The 17,390-nt window shown below is 40.2% G+C and overlaps 1 protein-coding gene across 1 annotated transcript in view; it reads left to right on the top strand.

Annotated features, from left to right (window-relative positions):
- Nucleotides 1-11,076, top strand: part of MFHAS1 (multifunctional ROCO family signaling regulator 1) — a 45,123-nt gene extending 34,047 nt beyond the window's left edge. The window contains exons 2-3 of the mRNA XM_089493582.1: nt 3,253-3,379; nt 11,001-11,076. Coding sequence (XP_089349708.1) covers nt 3,253-3,379; nt 11,001-11,076 — 203 coding nt within the window. The remainder of the gene's footprint in view (nt 1-3,252; nt 3,380-11,000) is intronic.
- Nucleotides 11,077-17,390: the final 6,314 nt, after the last annotated feature.

The following is a 17,390-nucleotide window of genomic DNA, read 5'->3' as shown; positions in this document are numbered from 1 at the left end:
AACATTGGTAACATGTTGAACAATCTTAATACATAACTTCACATCTAATCTTAAGTTCTTTCACTATAAGCGGTCCCTACCACAACCCCTTGAATCTCTACTTTAAAACCCTATTTTCTTATATCCACCCCGGCATATGCCACTAGTCATTCACAATAACACAGTGGGTCTGGGGTTTACCATAATATTCATTAACACCATATTCCCAATAGGGCATAATCTAACCTCTAAGGTTCAATCAGTTCACTTGCCATTCGTCCAATCAATTTACTGAAATTCCCAGCCCAGCTGTTTGCATACTTCAAAATAAACACCTTTCCAATGAAAACCTCAAATTCCTACCCATCTAACTTAAGCTTCAGATGCATCCAAAGCAAACTGATGCCCCTCTGGTCGAATACCTGCCCCTTTTTGCAGCCCCCCAAAAATACAAATGCCCAAGGATCCAAACCAGACATACTGTAAAAAAAAAAAAATACAAAAGAAAATAATAGCATTGACTAATGTCCTTCCCCTCATGCGTCCTGACATAACCTTTAAACTCCACCATCTACCAATCATTTGCATATTGTCTTCACGTAAACCCCATGAAGGTGCTTGGGTGGCTGTGTGCACAGCGACAGCGCGCAGTCCTTTCTAATATTTGTCTATGAGGCTCCATATTATTGCAGGTGCTATAGCTGCAAACAATGTCAAAATGCTTCCAGGTCATAAAAAGTCTTTGGTCATCTTGCATGAACCAAAGATCTGTTTGATATCTCCTCAGAGTGGCTTGAAGATATTAGGGTCAGGAGAACGTGATGGCCTCTCCAGAACCTCCACCTTTTTCTACTGTAACCAACTTGGCCTTGTGCTTAGGGTCATTGTCGTGCTGGAAAGTCCAAGTACTTCCCATGTGCAGCTTTTCTGCCAAATTGTCTGCCAGTATTTTCTGATAACATGTTGCATTCATCTTGTTGTTACTTTTCGCAAGATTCCCTGTGCCTTTAGAGCTCACCCCCCCAAAAAAAACATAAGTAAGCCACCACCATGCATCACAGTGGGAATGGTATTATTTTCGCTATAGGCCTTGTTAACTCCTGTCCAAACATGGCGCTTATGGTTGTGACCATAAAGCTCTATTTTGGTCTTGTCACTCCAGTGACAGAAGCTGTGAGGCGTGTCAAGGTGTTGTCGGGTATATTGTAACTAGGGATGCAACCACTAATCAATAAAATTGATGATAATCGATAATGAAAATTGTTGCCAATGAATCTGTAACAAAGCCAAACATTCAAGGGTATGTATATTTTTGATCAGGGCCATTTGGGTGATATGTTATCATTATGATGTAGAAAGTAGCCAAACATTGATGTGATAATAAATGGCTTCATATAATCACTAGCCTTAAATTTCTGCCAGGGTATGTCAACTTTTGAGCACAACGGTACATTTTGTTCAAAGTAGATGGTTCCCCTGATGACATAACTGCAAAATTATTATTACATGTTAACACATTTTTTATTTTTTTAAACATCATCTCTCACTATGGGGCTTGCTGTCAATGAAACTGCTTTGTGCTGTTGAAGTGAAATTCACCTGACCAATCCCTTTCCTCAGTGGCAAGTCGCGTACTGTCCACTTCACTGAAGAACGTCACCTCTTATGTGCTGCCCCTACAGCTTCACATCTTGGTCGCGAAGCTACTTTAGGCAGACTTCGACCTGGCTGTGAACTAGGGACTGACTTCTCCTCAGGACTAAGGCAAACTGGGGGACCTGAGCCCTGGAACTTGTCTAAGTTGCACCACCTGGAGCCATTACGCATCCTGCGTCTCCGCTTCCACACAAATTGATGCTAGCTGTTCTTCCATCTTCCTCTCTGCAAGAATATCACTTAAAAAGTCTTGATTGAATTAATTTAAAGTGACAACCATGGCTATAATAGCACAGGCTATTATGCTCCTCCCTTGTCTCCAAGGGTGTGATAGGCTACTTCACTGTCACCCAAAGGTGCCCTGCCCTTATGTTTATTAGGTAGAGTAAGGCTCCAGGGGTTCCTTTCTTCTTTGGTGAGGCTATCTGGTACATTAAACTGTCCCTTTTAAGAGGTTTTGTTTTATGTGATAAAACCTTTGTTTATTTACATTCTCGATGATGCAATTAGTGTTTTATCTTATTGGACCAGCACATTTAATATGACAATATGAAACAGCACACTAGCTAAACACAGGCATATGTTTGACTAAAAATGCATCATATTATCTTCACTAAAGTATTACAAGACTTGTAGATGGTCAGATGTTGGCACACAGGCAGATGTTTCTTCATTTGTTTTATTTAAACTGTAACCAAGGAAATACTTTTGTTGCTAAGAAACAAGCAATGTTTAGTTTTATCAGAATGAATAATAAAACCAACTTTAGTAAGACTCTTTTATAAAGTGGTTTGTATGAGGTTTGCATTATCTATCATATCTAATTCAAAGCTGTTAACCTGAGAAATATAATACCACGCGAATATTTAAGGAATGGGGTATGAACATATCCATATGCTTTCAATAAACATATGTGGAAACAGTAGTTCTGCTGTATGCTTTTAATGAGGCAAACACTATTTGCTCACTAGAAATCAGTGAGCGAATAGTGTCTGCCTCATTGATGGTTTTCTAATACTAAAATAAGGATGTACAGTGATCATGCACTGTGCTGGCAGCAGAAGTCCACTTCCTGGAAGGCAGCACCACTAAATGTGCTATGACCATGTCTACAGGCCGCACACTTTTTCTTCCTGTTTCGGCTTTTTATTTCAATGTGTCTAGTCAAAGTTGCATGGTAAAATTATAGAAACCTGCAATAAAAGGCTCTCTTGTTTTCTGTCTCTGGTCCCACTGACAACTCCCCAGCATAACACAGTACATGGGGAGGCCTCTTACTCAATTCTTGACCTTGATTGCCCCTTGAGTGTATCTCTTTACTTTAGCACAGGTAATCCCTTAGTTACTACAGGTCATAAAGACAACTAGGATTAGGTGTTTTGAACTCAAACCCAGTCATAGGGGACCACATATAATAAGTTTTCTAACTTATACATTGTTTACAGAAATCCTAACCCTTTGTCAGGTTGGCAACACTCCGATAGGGTTCGCAGGCTTTGTTCTCACGTCGGTATCCAGAGTTTCTACACTATTGTGTATATTGTGTTAAAGCTTGTGTTCTTGGATTTCATTGCACAGCATTAAAAACCATAACGTTTTTGCTTGTTCTCTTCACAGGAGAGTTATTGACCCAGCAACGACCAGAGGGAATAACAGAAATAATCTGTCCAAAAAACGGTAGCGAGCGAGTCAACGTGGCCCTGGTGTATCCACCAACCCCAACAGTGATCAGCCCCTGTTCCAAGTGAACTATTTTGATGCCTTGCTCTTCCACTGCAGTATTTGTTAATTACAAAACCATAAGTAAATAAAAGGAATTATTAAGTTAGAAAATCAAAACAAGGACTGAAACCTCATAGTATTTCAAAATGCTTTAGAGGCACTATAATTATTTGGAAAGCAGATGATTTCAGAGCTTTAAATGTAAGTAGAAATAACATCCACTTTTATACCTTATTTGTATAATATATTTGTATGCCAGACATGAGTAGATGCATTGTAGTGTGAATCTTACCCCCAGTTTTAGGTACAATGCTCTACAGAATGTTGCCATTGGTCATTAAAGTCAAGAGAAACATAGCATCCTCAAAACTACAATGTTTTTTTTTTGTTTGTTTTACGGATAAGCCAATTTACAAAGCAGCCATTTGGACGCTAAACGTGTTCTCTGTGTGGTCATGGCGCAAGATAACTTGCACTAGAACGTTACACCCACACATTTAAATAATAAAAGAAACCTATACTACTGTACAGGCCCTGGTGCATGCCTTAATACCATACCATACCATTTCCCAGTGTAGGCTACCCGGAGCTCTCCCTGTTCTGGGGAAGTGGTCACCTAAAGAGGAAAGGTCCCAGACAGCTTTTAGTGGCCATGGTTAAGTCCCAGGGGAAAATATTTTCTTTGCATGTTAAATATAGCCCTGTATAGGGTAATGTAATTTTGATTTGAAGAAAAGGGAATTTTATTTTCATATTGTTTTTTCCTATACACGTCCTTTTTCTACATGCCTGTAGGTCATCATTTCATAGCACTTCAGTCAGCATTCTATTGGTTCTTATGACATTATAGTCACTTTTAAACTTTGCAACAGAATTGCAGTTTATAAATAACCCCCCATTGTGTGTAATACAGGAACATGTCTAGTTTCTCCCATTGTTTGCCACAGCAAATACACTATTAACTGGTCCCAAACTAATGTGTGGATTGTGAATACTAAAATATAGAGTGAGTACTACATACTGGAGGCAAACTCTCCTGTTGTCCTATATTGACTGCTTTATACACAATCTCCTGTATTTTTTATTAGGAAATTATAATAACACAGAATAGATATTTTCTTTTAAAAGGCTATACTGTAACCCAATGATTTTTTTTACTGTAAATCAAATTTTTTCCAGAAGTATTTTCCATTTTATTGGTAGTTGCTATCCATACTTAGTCCTGATAATTTCAAGTCCATTAAAAACTACACACAGTTCACTGAAATTCATTCTTCCGAGAAACACTGTGAATCTTAGATTAAGTACTTTACTCAGACAGGAGAACATGCGTTTCGTAATGTGGAAAACATTTCTGCTTACTTTTTGCCTTCTTCTAGATAGACAGCAAGGTTGAACTTGATGGACATCAGTCTTTTTTTCAACCTAAACTACGATGTTACTATGTAAAATAAACTGATGATCTTTTGTTATCTGGGAGTTTAAAACTCTTAACTTGTTCCTCCTCTAAAATAATTACATTGTAACCAGTCAAGTGATATCTCATTACATCACACTACTGTGCGGCATATAGTACAATGGTCTTAGCTTCTTTTAAATATTGCAATCCATTTTGTTTGTCCATACATTTCATAAATTGTTTTTAATAATTCTGTTTCATTTTTTACAGGATAACAAAGTAGAAGAATTCATTAATTCTTTGCTGCAAATGGATCAGGAAAGAAAATATCTCGAGCACTTAAATCTGAGAACAAGAATAAGATTTTTGTGCATAATAGACATTTTAGATATTTAATTGGTGTATATTGCGTTCTAATGAGATATAAAACAATGTGAATATAAAAATGATATCAAACAAGCTTAAGAAAATTATTCTCCTTTAAGGGGGTGACTTTAATAAATACTGGTAACTGTGGCTTCTCAGGGATTATGCTTGCACATATAAGCCATAACATGTAAAATTGTAGTATTGTCAAAAGTCAGCTTTTCAAATAAAAAAAAAAAAAAAATTAATTCACTATGTCATTTTCATAAAATAATCCTAGAATTAGCAACAAAAACCATTATCAGCAACATGATCATATCTCTGTATTTCAGACAAAAAACATAGCAGAAATGTCAAAAAGGCATTGTCTATCCTTTTTAAAAGGCAGCAAACAAATCCAAATTCACACAGGGCATGTTTGGAGTTTTTATTATTATTGAAACACAAAGCAGCCTACCAAACGTATTGAACAATGAAATACACATTTTGGCTGACTGGAGATAACTAGCTAAATGGTTAATTAAATTGCATTCCAGAAACATGCTTGGCACATAGAGCAGTTGTATCCAATGCATAACTTAACTCACAGAGTTCTGTATGCCAAATTAATAGAAATAAAATAGGAAGGATCCAATCATGGTTAAAATACTGCAAAATCAAGGTAGTGACTATAATAATTCAAATGCCCAGCTTGTTAATGGAGTGAGGAGTATTCCTGGAATGATCCGTGGTGTATTCTGGCCTGGGCCCACTAAGCTTAATGTGACAGCAACTCTTCTGCTGCAAAACTAAGCATAGACTGCCCAATTAGGAGACTATGCTCCTTACACACCACCGCTCCATAGGCCGGTTAGGGACATCGGAGGTCTCCAACTAATGTCATAAAAGGTGGCCCATATACACAAATCCGCACAGGCTCCATAAATATATCTTGACGCACACCAAACATGATGGTGGAAATTAGCCACGGTAAGCATTTTGGAGTTCAACTGGTCCAGAGTATAGTAAAAAAGGGAACAAAAGTAGAGTAATATAGAGAATGCATGGTACCTTTCAAATATGTTATCAGAGCCGTAGCTAGCTCCTTTTGTGCCTGAGGTAAAAATGGAAAATTGTGCCCCTAGCTATTTTATTTACACTGCCCTTACACACTGCCTTTACACACACCTGTCCATAAACACACATACACGCTGCCCTTACACACACCTTCCCATAAACAGACATACACTGCACTTACAAACAACTGCCCATAAACACACACATACACATATCCTGCCCTTACACACACACACACCTGTCCATTAATATACATATACACATACACTACCCTTACACACACACACACATACATACACACCAGCTTACAAACATACAAATACCTACACTGCCCTTACACACACACACACACTGCCCATACACACACCAGCTTACAAACACACACATACACAGCCCTTGCACACATCTGCCCGTACACACTGCCTTCACACACACCTGCCCATTAACACATATATACTGTACACATACACTGCTCTTGCACACACCTGCCCATATACACACATACACTGCCCTTACACAAGCCTGTCCATACACACATGTATACAGATACTGTCCTCACACTCCTGTCTTTACACACACACACATATATACCCACAGACCAGCTTACAAACACACAAATATCTACACTGCCCATGCACACACACTGCCCATACACACAGGCACACAGCCCACGCACACACACATACACACACACTTCCCATACACACATATATATATATATAGCCCTTACACCCCTTTCTCCTCATCTCTTACTTTTCTCATCTTCAATCATCTTCTATCTTCCATCCTGTGGTGGGAGTGTGAGGTCTGTCAATCCAGGCCTCTGCTTTAGTACTCCCTCGTCGCTATGCCCTGGCTATTGATGCAGAGTGCATCATTTGCCGGCGTGTAGTGATTAGGGAGCAGAAAGATGAGGTCTGAATTGACAGACCTCGCGCTCCCTAATGTTGGCCCAGATAGACGGGGATTGTGATCTCTCCAACCAGCCCTGCTCATTGGACACCTCCTTCCCAGACCAGCACTGGTGATTCCTGTGTGCGCACTGCCCCGGAGAGCTTCTGATGAGCAGGCCTGGTTGGGGAGAGCACAATCGTGCCGCTCCCTCGGCAGTCACCTGAAGACCGGCCCAGGGGAGGCTGTTTCTCTGCTCGCCCCCTGCCAAATGGATACGCTACTTTTAGGGGCTTCGTGGGGAATCACGGCTAGCAATGTGATTCACCATCAGGCTGCAGCTGCTGATTGGGCGGCTGTGCGCCCCCTCGCTCCCTTCCTACGGCCCTGTATGTTATAACAAATTTATAAACCCTTTGGATACCAGAGGACACTAGAAACAAATTGGAAAAGAATGTGTTATTCACACTTCTGTTAAGTATTAGAATTGTGCATATGTGTTGGTGTCTCGGAGACGGTAATACTTTGATATCTGTAAATGGAAACCAAAGAAAACATAAGTAAGGAAATGTGTACATTTTTATGTTTGGGTTTAATGCAATTTTTAGATGACACATTCATGTTTGTCTGCTAACATTCTAGAAATTTTCTTGTTGGAAATTCCATCTTACTGTAATGGAAGTTGGTGTAGGATCATCTAATATAAACATTTTGGAATCAATGATACTAAATGACTCATTAAGGTGAAGACTTGTTTCCAGATAACTTAAAGCATGATATCGTTCATAAAATAAATTAAATATTACAGAGTTATTTGTCTGGCAGGTGTTTATGTTCATTCAAAGCCAAGAACACTCCTGGACCATTTACTTAGCATCAAGGCTAGTTTGACTTCCATCTGTACCTTCGGTGAGTGGCTTCCACTCTTCTGGGAAGGCTTTCCGCAAGATTTTGGAGTGCTTTTGTGGGAATTTTTGGCCATTCATGCAGTAGAGCATTTGTGAGATCAGGCACTGATGTTGGACAAGAAGGCTTGGCTCATGTTTAATGTTCTAGTAAAGCTCTTGTCAAGGCTGCCTAGGAAAATGGGACTTCTTACTCTGTCATGCATGAGGTCCCTTTAGGTCTGAAAAGGAAAACACTAGGATATCACAACTTATTTCAGTGCTCATTCCCGCTCAGACCAAGAAAAAAACAACAGCTTGAAAAAGTGGCATTTGTTGAACGGCAGCACTGAGTCGTATAACTCTCCCAAAGTCCCAAAGTCTGTGAGGGCCAACCTTTTCAGATTAATTTTATACAATCAGTGTTATAACCACCCTGTTCTAAAGGTGAAGGTGACTAAACAGAAGAGGACCCCAGTGTCCACTGTTTTAATCCAGAAAGTCTCTAGCTGTAGCAATTTCCTGGATTGGTCACCTCCTTGACCAGGGATATGATCTATCGCCATAACCTCAATTTAGATAACATGATGATGTGATAAAAAATGTTTAGTCACCGGTTTGTCTGTCTTCTGATCTCTATAGGCAGTACAAATTCATGATCTGTGACCCCGTATACGGTCACATAATGTAAGGTCCGTATTGCCTGTATAGGATAACCCACAGGGAAGCGTGATCATATAAATGACCGTAGAGCATGTAATACGATACTTAATCTGTTATCTCCTCCCTTTATGTGGACAACTAAAATGTGTAAACATTTAAAACATCCAGAACTTTGATGCCCTGATTTGTCACTAGACAGCATGTTCCAGTTCTTTTTCACAATATTTTTAATGCGTTGAGATGCAGTGTTGAAACAGGTTACAAAGCCTTTTTCACATGTATAGGTGATTGATCTTGTAAGGCTCTGTCCAGAGCTCTCTGTATATTTTGTATTGAGTACTCCCATTGATAAAATCTAGAAGAAATCTCTTGGAGCTGTACGTCTCTATTTTCCACTGAGTCGTCATTGCATAACACCCTTAAATATTGTGTATGCGGCAAAGATCTTTTCATAGGTTCTGAGGGAAAACTGGCAGCATTTGTAGGCTTGCGGAATAGTGTATAGCCAAGAGAGGGACCACTGCAAAACCTTCACATTTAAAAAACGTATCCAATCATGATGGTAATGCAGGGTGAGGAATATTGGGACTGGCAAATTGTTCAAATGTTCAGCCAGTTCATGAGAGGCTGTCCAGACCAAAAAGATGTCATCAATGGAACGGAAAAATAACGCAACATCTTTCCCAAAAAAAGGTAGTGGTGTGGTACATAAATATATTGGCATAAGTGGATGCCATCGCCGTACCCATAGCTGTGCTAAAACGTTGAATGTAGAAATCTTTTTCAAACTAAAATAGTTGTATTCCAAAGTGAACTGTAACAGAGTTGTACAGCTACACTACTCCTTCAGTGTGCGGTATAACTGTATATAAGCATGTAACATCCATAAGCCATTCTGTAGATATTGAGGTACTTGCTTTAAATGATGTGGAAAATCAGGAGTATTCCATTGGCTCATATAAAAGGTAGTTACTGTCCCTTTAAGATGGAAATCCATTCATTTAGCAACAGGTTTCAATATACTACCTCTTGCTGAGACAATACGTCTCCCGGGTGAACATCTTTAGGCAATGTGTAGAGCCCAAGGCAATAGGATCCCTCAAGAAGAAACTGACAGGTCTTCTCATCAAGGGGTCTGGTTTCCAAAGCCAAATTCAAAATGTTTTCAAGTTTAGAGGAAATGACAGTCGAAGGATCATATGAAACTTTTTCTTAAGTGGTGAAATCAGCCAATTGTCGAAGAATTTCCTGTTGATACCTCATATAGTTCTGTATTACCACCCTTATCGGCCACGTGAATCACTATTGAGGAATCGGCTGCAAGTGTACGTATTGCCTCTACTTCTTTTTTAGATAAATTACATTTACGTTTCACGAGTATAGTTAGCATTTCTAAATATTTATCAGGGTAACTTCTAACTATGCTAAAAGTTAGCTAACCAAAGGATCACTTTGATATGACAGACAAACCCTCCATATTCTACCAATGGTCTTAAGATTTGCCAAGGCAGTGTTTGATCGCAGTGGATTGTATCCATATTCAGCAACCTTAACTTAGGTAATTTAATACTTCAATATTTTTAAGCTACAAGGTTGTTGCAAATGGACACATTTAGCAGTCAGGGTCTATAACAGATCTTCAGCTATTAATGCATGGCTTTTTGCTGGCCTCAGATTTCAACAATGGTGAAAAACTGCTCCTGACCAAGCCTGGTCTAGAAGCCCCAGAAGCTTCCATACTTGCTTTTCAATCAAAAGAATGTCCTTTCCTAGTAAACTACTGTATATGTTATCCTCAGTTGTAACGCATTATGTTTACAAGTATAAACATATTCACGTAGATAATTAAAGCAACCTGAAAAAGAAACTGGCCTAAATTACGGTATTTGCTCGACTAGAGGACAACCTTGATTTTAAGAAGACCCCCCAAAATTTTAATTTATAAAGAAAGAAAAAGCTTGAATATAAAACTACCATATAGGAAAAAAATATTAATTCACATGCTAACTATTTTTTCATATGTAATAAAAACTATGATTCAGAAAAATGCATTTTATGTTTTTATTTCTTCTTATTCGCCAACTTGCCATACAGCTTGCTAGTCTACCCCCAGATATGCCTTATACCCCCTTATATGCCTTATACCTCCGACGGGGCTTCTATGACTGAGCACCGGATGGTCATGTAATGCCGATGCTCCGTTACAGAAGCCCCGGCAAAAGTGCCGGCAGCAGCAGAGGTTGTCTGTTTGCATCACGCAGACGTTCACCACCTACCAGAGAGGAGCACTGCAGGAGACCTTGATCCTCCTCTCTGGCAGCCGGTGAATGTCTGCACGATGCGCACAGATAACCTCTGTTGCTGCTGGCCGGTACTTCCGCCAGGGCTTCTATGGGGGAGCACCGGAATATCATGTTACGACGGGACTCCGTCATAGAAAAAACCTTGTCTTATAATTGAACGTTGAAAATAAATAACTGTATAGTCCATTTAACTGAACAAAAAACAATATTTGCACGAGTATTAAAATGATGAGCTAAAATAATAGAAAGACTATGGAAGCGGTCACATTGGGCTGCTTGTTTTTTTATCCTGCCTCATGATGTTGTTCTGCTGCTTTGGTTAAGCAGTGTGAGGTGGCGATTTTCTGTAGTCCCCAAACACAGTGTAGTTGTGTGTGTATGTATATATAAATACACAAACGGTCAACATTATTGACACACCTTATTATTACATACTATATCTTGTACATTATGTACAATATCTCCTGAAAAGTGTATAGTGTATAAAAATGGAAACATTGCCATAACATGATTATTGCCACCCTCTTGAATAATTTAAATCAGTTTGAGAACTTGAATGGCGTTGCAGTAAAGTTGTCAGCGTTCACATGAATAAAACAATCAGTGATCGCTTTAATGCTTAAAAAGGCCACTTTTATCCCCTGATCCTTAATCACAGCAGACAAGTGAGCTGTCTAACAGCATCAGAAACTCTATTATCACCAACTTCATTTAATGAAGAGTACAATGTGAACTCCAAAGAGCTTGGCATCCCATTTTCAACAGTTTGCAATGTTATTAAGAAGTTTGCTCAGGGAACTGACAAGAACCTCCTGCGAAGTTGTGGCAAGAGAAAAAATGATTAAACTCTTTAAAGGTTGGTGTAAGTGTGGAAAAAAATACAACATGAGACTTACACATTGCTTAAGCTGTCCTGGAGCAATCTGGAGTGGTTTCAACTCGTATCATACACCACACACTAAACCAAGGGCTTTTTGAGCGAAGGCCAAGGAGGATCCCACTGTAGTGATGGGAAGTTCGGATCATTAAAGTGAATTCATTAGTCAATGAACCCTCCTGCCTGCCTACTCGAGTGATGTCAATGAAGGCAGAGAGTCGTTCAAAGATTCGGATCTTACAGGGATCCGAATCTTACAGTGATCCGGATCACTGTAAGATCCAGATCACTGTAAGATCCGGATCTTTGAACGACTCTCTGCCTTCATTGGGATTCGAATCATTCAGATAATATCACCATACTTTTATAAATAAATACATTAATAATCACTGCCCCCAGAATTTACATTCCCCTTTACCTCCAACTGCACCTTAAGCTAACTTTATTAAATTAATTAAATTAACCCTCACCATTAAATTAACCCTTATCACCCCATCACCCATGACTGCCCCTAAAATTAACCCTTAACACCCCATCAACCATGACTGCCCCTAACATTAACCCTTAACACCCCATCAACCATGACTGCCCCTAAAATTAACCCTTAACACCCCATCAACCATGACTGCCCCTAAAATTAACCCTTAACACCCCATTAAGTATAACTGACCCTAAAATTAACCCTAAACACCCCATCAACCATAAATGCCCCTAAATTAACCCTAAACACCCCATCAACCATAATTGCCCCTAAATTAACCCTAAACACCCCATCAACCATAAATGCCCCTAAATTAACACTAAAGACCCCATCAACCATACCAATTTATTAGGTAATATATCTGGAGTACATGCAATTAATTTAGGGGCAGTTATGTTTAATGGAGTATTTAGGGTTAATTTCAGGGGCCGTTATGGTTAATGGGGTCTTTAGGGTTCATTTCAGGGGCAGTTATGGTTGATGGGGTGTTTAGGGTTAATTTAGGGGCAGTTATGGTTGATGGGGGCTTTAGGGTTAATTTAGGGGCAGTTATGGTTGAGGGGGTATAAGGGTTAATTTTATGCTGATGACTGAGGGTTAATTTAATTAATTTAATAAAGTTAACTGAAGGTGCAGTTATAGGTAAAGGGGGCAAACTCAGGGGAATCTAAATCCTGGGAGCAGTGAACATTATTAATGTATTTATTTATAAAAGTATGGTATCAGTAATATTCTCTGAATTATTCGAATCTCTGTAAGATTCGGATCCCTGTAAGATTCGAATCATTTGAATCATTTGAATCTTCGGATCATTCGAATCTTTGAACGACTCTCTGACTCTATGAGTCATCGTTCCTCTGTGAATTAATGAGCTTTAACCTGACCCCAGAGTCTGTGTCTGAGTGCTCTGCAGATGACTCACTCTAGGATCAGGTTACAGCTGCATGATTCACAGACCGAACTGGCACTGCTACAAATGAATCGTTCAGTCTACTGAACCGATTCATCCGGATCACTAAAAAGAATCGGATCAAATGAACAATTCGTTCATGATCCGGACATCACTATCCCACTGCTGAAACCAAAACAAAGAGATATGCCTGATCTTTGCCAAAACCTGTCTGGAAAAATGTTGAAACCAAAGTAGAGCTCTTTGCCAGTGCAGACGAGCAATATGTTTATAGGTGACAAAATGAAATTTCTAAGGAAAAGAACATCTTACTTACAGCTAAATATGGTGGAGGATCTATAATCTTGTGGGTCTGCTTTGCTGCCTCTGGTACTGAAGGTCTTGAACGTTTTTAGGGATTTATGGATTGCATAATGCAAAATAGAGTGGTCGTCTTGAGCCCCACGCTCACACCTGTCTAGCTTTCATGCACCCACTGGTAACCAAGGTGTCCACTGGTTATATGTAATACACAACCCCACAGTGCAGGCAGCTCACACACCGCAAGCTGCATGAAGAAAGGACTCTGCTAGAGGCAAGGGGGAGGGGGTCAGGAAATGGACCATCACATCAATCATCTTGTAAAAGTGAAGTTGCAGGGTATGAAACTGAACCCAGACATGAAAGCTCCCCCTACTCTGCATCCACACAAACCCTAGAGATGTAGTTAAGCAGCAATGAGATTTGTGTCTCAGATGACTATGATCTATCCCCGCCGCTCCTTTCCTGGTGTTCCCTGCAATTTGAAACTGATACTGTGTGACAAACAGCTGTGGGAGCTCCTCAAATATTGACAACAGGGGAAATGGTTTAAATTTAAATATAAGAAATATACATGCATTGCAATCTAACCATGGACAAAAAGGATGGTAAGCCAGATCAGTAGCTGAAGACTGGTATGTTGAACATGTTTTAAAGGTGTTTCTACAGATTGTCATTTATTTCATTTTCTGTAACTTAAAAGCTAGTTTCATATTTTACCATAATATTTTTATTTGCGTGACAACCCTAATGCAACGGGTACAATGTTTTACACGGTTTGTCGTTACAGCCTGATGACACTGGGTACTGGATGGGGCAAGAAGAGAAATCTTAGTCAAGCCTTTAAAAACATATCTCCACAGATAGACAAGTACAGGGCAGCCATCAGAAATCATTGGGCCCAGTGCAGGCTTAATGTTAAAAAAAGCTGGTGTCCCTTACACTAGTACCTGTACTACCTGTACATGTTATGTGCCCTGCTGGGTGATTTACCAGGCACTTGATAGATAGCGGCCCTGAACAAATATATTTGGATGTAAAATTCTACGTATAGGCCACCATGGATCTCCTGCTTTCCTTGATTTATGATTCAGTGAAGGTTTCATACAAAAGTGAAAGTCTGCAGGGTTTTTTCACATTTCTTTTGTGAAGTCCTTGGATAACCATGCTCCCTCCATTTCTGTGACGAAAAAAATGGTCACATGTGCTCCAAATGGTTTTCAGTCTTCTCCTTCTGAGGCTGTACTCCCCCGAAGTCAAGGGAGGGCTGGATGTTCTAGGGTCTCCTCCAAAGACCCACTAAAGTCTTCAAGGGGGGGTGGTGGCCAATAACAAATATTTGACATCAATTCCACATGTGCATAAAAAGGCTAAGGTGCCATCACGGGGAGGGCCCAGGCCAAGAAGGACTTTTGCAACAGGTCTTTGTTAAAATAAATAGATTTTTGCTTAACAACCAAATCCTGGATCAGCTCTATTGCAATATAATATAATACACACATTAAATACACATTCATTATATTAGGGATGCAGCGATACCTGTTTTTGAGGCCGAGTACAAGTACCGATACTTTTTGTCAAATACTCACCGATTCCAATTACCGATACTTTTTTGGGAGCAGCACCAGGAGGCGGTACCAGGAGGCAGGCAAAACGGAGGCGGGCAAAACGGAGCAACACTGACACTCTGGGACCAGTCCGTGAATCAGCATTGGTATAGGAGCTGGGTGGCGAGCGAGCAGCACTTGACTGACACTGACTGCGCTCAGAGATTCAGGCAGGCAAGGCCAGACTAGGAATGAAAAGCAGCCCTGGAAACATTTGGAAACCCGCCCCATATAGTTTATCTCGTGGTCGAGCTCTTATACCCACACACAATACATACCCGAGTCACACTATTTGCCATAAAAATAACTATAAAACATTCTTTTTATCACATTATTTGTATTAAAATGCCAGAAAGCAAAAGTGTTAAAAAGGCCCTAATAAATTAAATCCATTAGACATAATGGAGTCAAAACATTTGCTACTGCAAACATTTTTAGATTAAAAAGTTCCATTTTATTCAGTGGAACAAAACAGTGATTGCCTTATACCAGGCCAGAGTGGCATATAGGGGGTTAAAAGGCATATCATGGGACAGAGTGGCATATAGGGGGGTATAAGGCATTTCCGGAGGCAGAGTGGCATATAGGGGGTATAAGGCATTTCCGGGGGCAGAGTGGCAAATAGGGGGTTAAAATGCCTTTCTAGAGGTAGAGTGGCATATAGGGGGTTAAAAGGCATTTCTGGAGGCAGAGTGGCATAAAGGGGGTTAAAAGGCATATCATTTGGCACTCTGCCTCCTGAAAAGCCTTATGCCCCCATATAACCCCCCCCCCCCCCCGACTTACAACTGCTTCTGACTTCCTGGTGTCCGGTGAGGGCAGCGGGTGGAGGCCGTTCATGAAATTAAAGGGGCCACAGCTTTTCGTCCCACCCCTTTTAAGACGTGGGACGAAGTGCTGAGGAACGGCCATTAGGTGGCGCAGTGCATGCACACCAGCCCCTTTAATTTCATTAGGCGCCAGCGGCTGGAGGAGGTGGCTTTCAATGCCGCTCGCAGTCGCTCAGCGGCTATTTTGAATGTCGGTATCGGTGCATCCCTACATTATATATAGACGTGTGAAAATGGGCAATGATTTTTGTTTCCTGCCCATTCAGTTTGACTGAAAATCTGGGGACATTTTTAATTCAGGAACAAAGTTCATTGTCTGGTGCCCACATTTACTCTCATGCACTCACTCACTCTCACCATTTTGACAAAAGTTGCCGGGTTATGTCCACAGAGATGCAGACGAAGAAAGAAGATTAAGGATTGAAGATTAAAGAGAGGAGAGAAGGAAGAAGATAGAAGATGCAGAAGCTGAATTGGCCGGTAGGGAAACATTTAGAGAGCATGAGAGAATGAGTGAGACTGTGAGAGTTTAAGTGAATATGGACCCACCCATGTGAGATGAAAATTCTGAGCTTTGTTTTTCATCCAATTTGTGAGGGGGGTCTGTCCTTGTTTTTGGTGCTTCGTACCAATCGCGGAATTGGTGAGTTCTTTGGCTCGTAATATGTATGCATCACAGCTTTTTCTTGGCCAGCCTCCTCTGAAATATTTTGACACAAACTGTAATTCGGTATCACAAGCTGTCTCTTTAGCAATCTCTCTAGCCTGTATTATACCTGTAAAACACACACCTGGAAGACTTTTCTGTACAACTGGTGAGGAACTCTTTAGTGGAAGTCTTGACATGACATCAGCATTACTATGGAAGTCATGGGCCCGATTTCATAGCGCAATGATACGCACCCAAGGTTAAAGTGTATCGTTGTAATCTGGCAGGTGTTGTAATTGAAATTCCTTTTTTTGGATTAAAAATGGTTAACAACGGTTTATGGTTTGTTAACAGAGTAAATTATTTGCCGTAAATATAGTTATGGAATTTCTTTACAGCCCATACCATGGTCAATGCTTCCTTGTCTAATTGAGAATAATAATTCTCGGCTGGTGTCAGAGAACGAGAAGCAAAGGATACCAACCTATCTGACCCTTCCGGCATTGTGTGTGTGATAAGACAGCTCCTAAACCATAAGGTGAAGCATCACATGCTACTGTGAGAGGTTTATACAGTATCTCACAAAAGTGAGCACACCCTTCACATTTTTGTAAATATTTTATCTTTTCATGTTACAGCACTGAAGAAATGACACTCTGCTACAGTCAGTAGTGAGTGTACAGCCTGTATAACCGTGTAAATTTGCTGTCCCCTGAAAATAACTAAACACACAGCCATTAACGTCTAAACCTTGGCAACAAAAGTGAGTACACCCCTAATTGGGCCCAAATAGCCATGTTCCCTCACCCGAGTCATG

Source organism: Sceloporus occidentalis, unplaced genomic scaffold (genome assembly GCF_023333645.1).
Source record: "Sceloporus occidentalis isolate IW3139 unplaced genomic scaffold, rSceOcc1.0.p SCAF_65, whole genome shotgun sequence".
Classification (NCBI taxonomy): domain Eukaryota; kingdom Metazoa; phylum Chordata; class Lepidosauria; order Squamata; family Phrynosomatidae; genus Sceloporus; species Sceloporus occidentalis.
The sequence above is the reverse complement of the archived record's forward strand: the minus strand, read 5'-3'. Positions and strand labels throughout refer to the sequence as shown.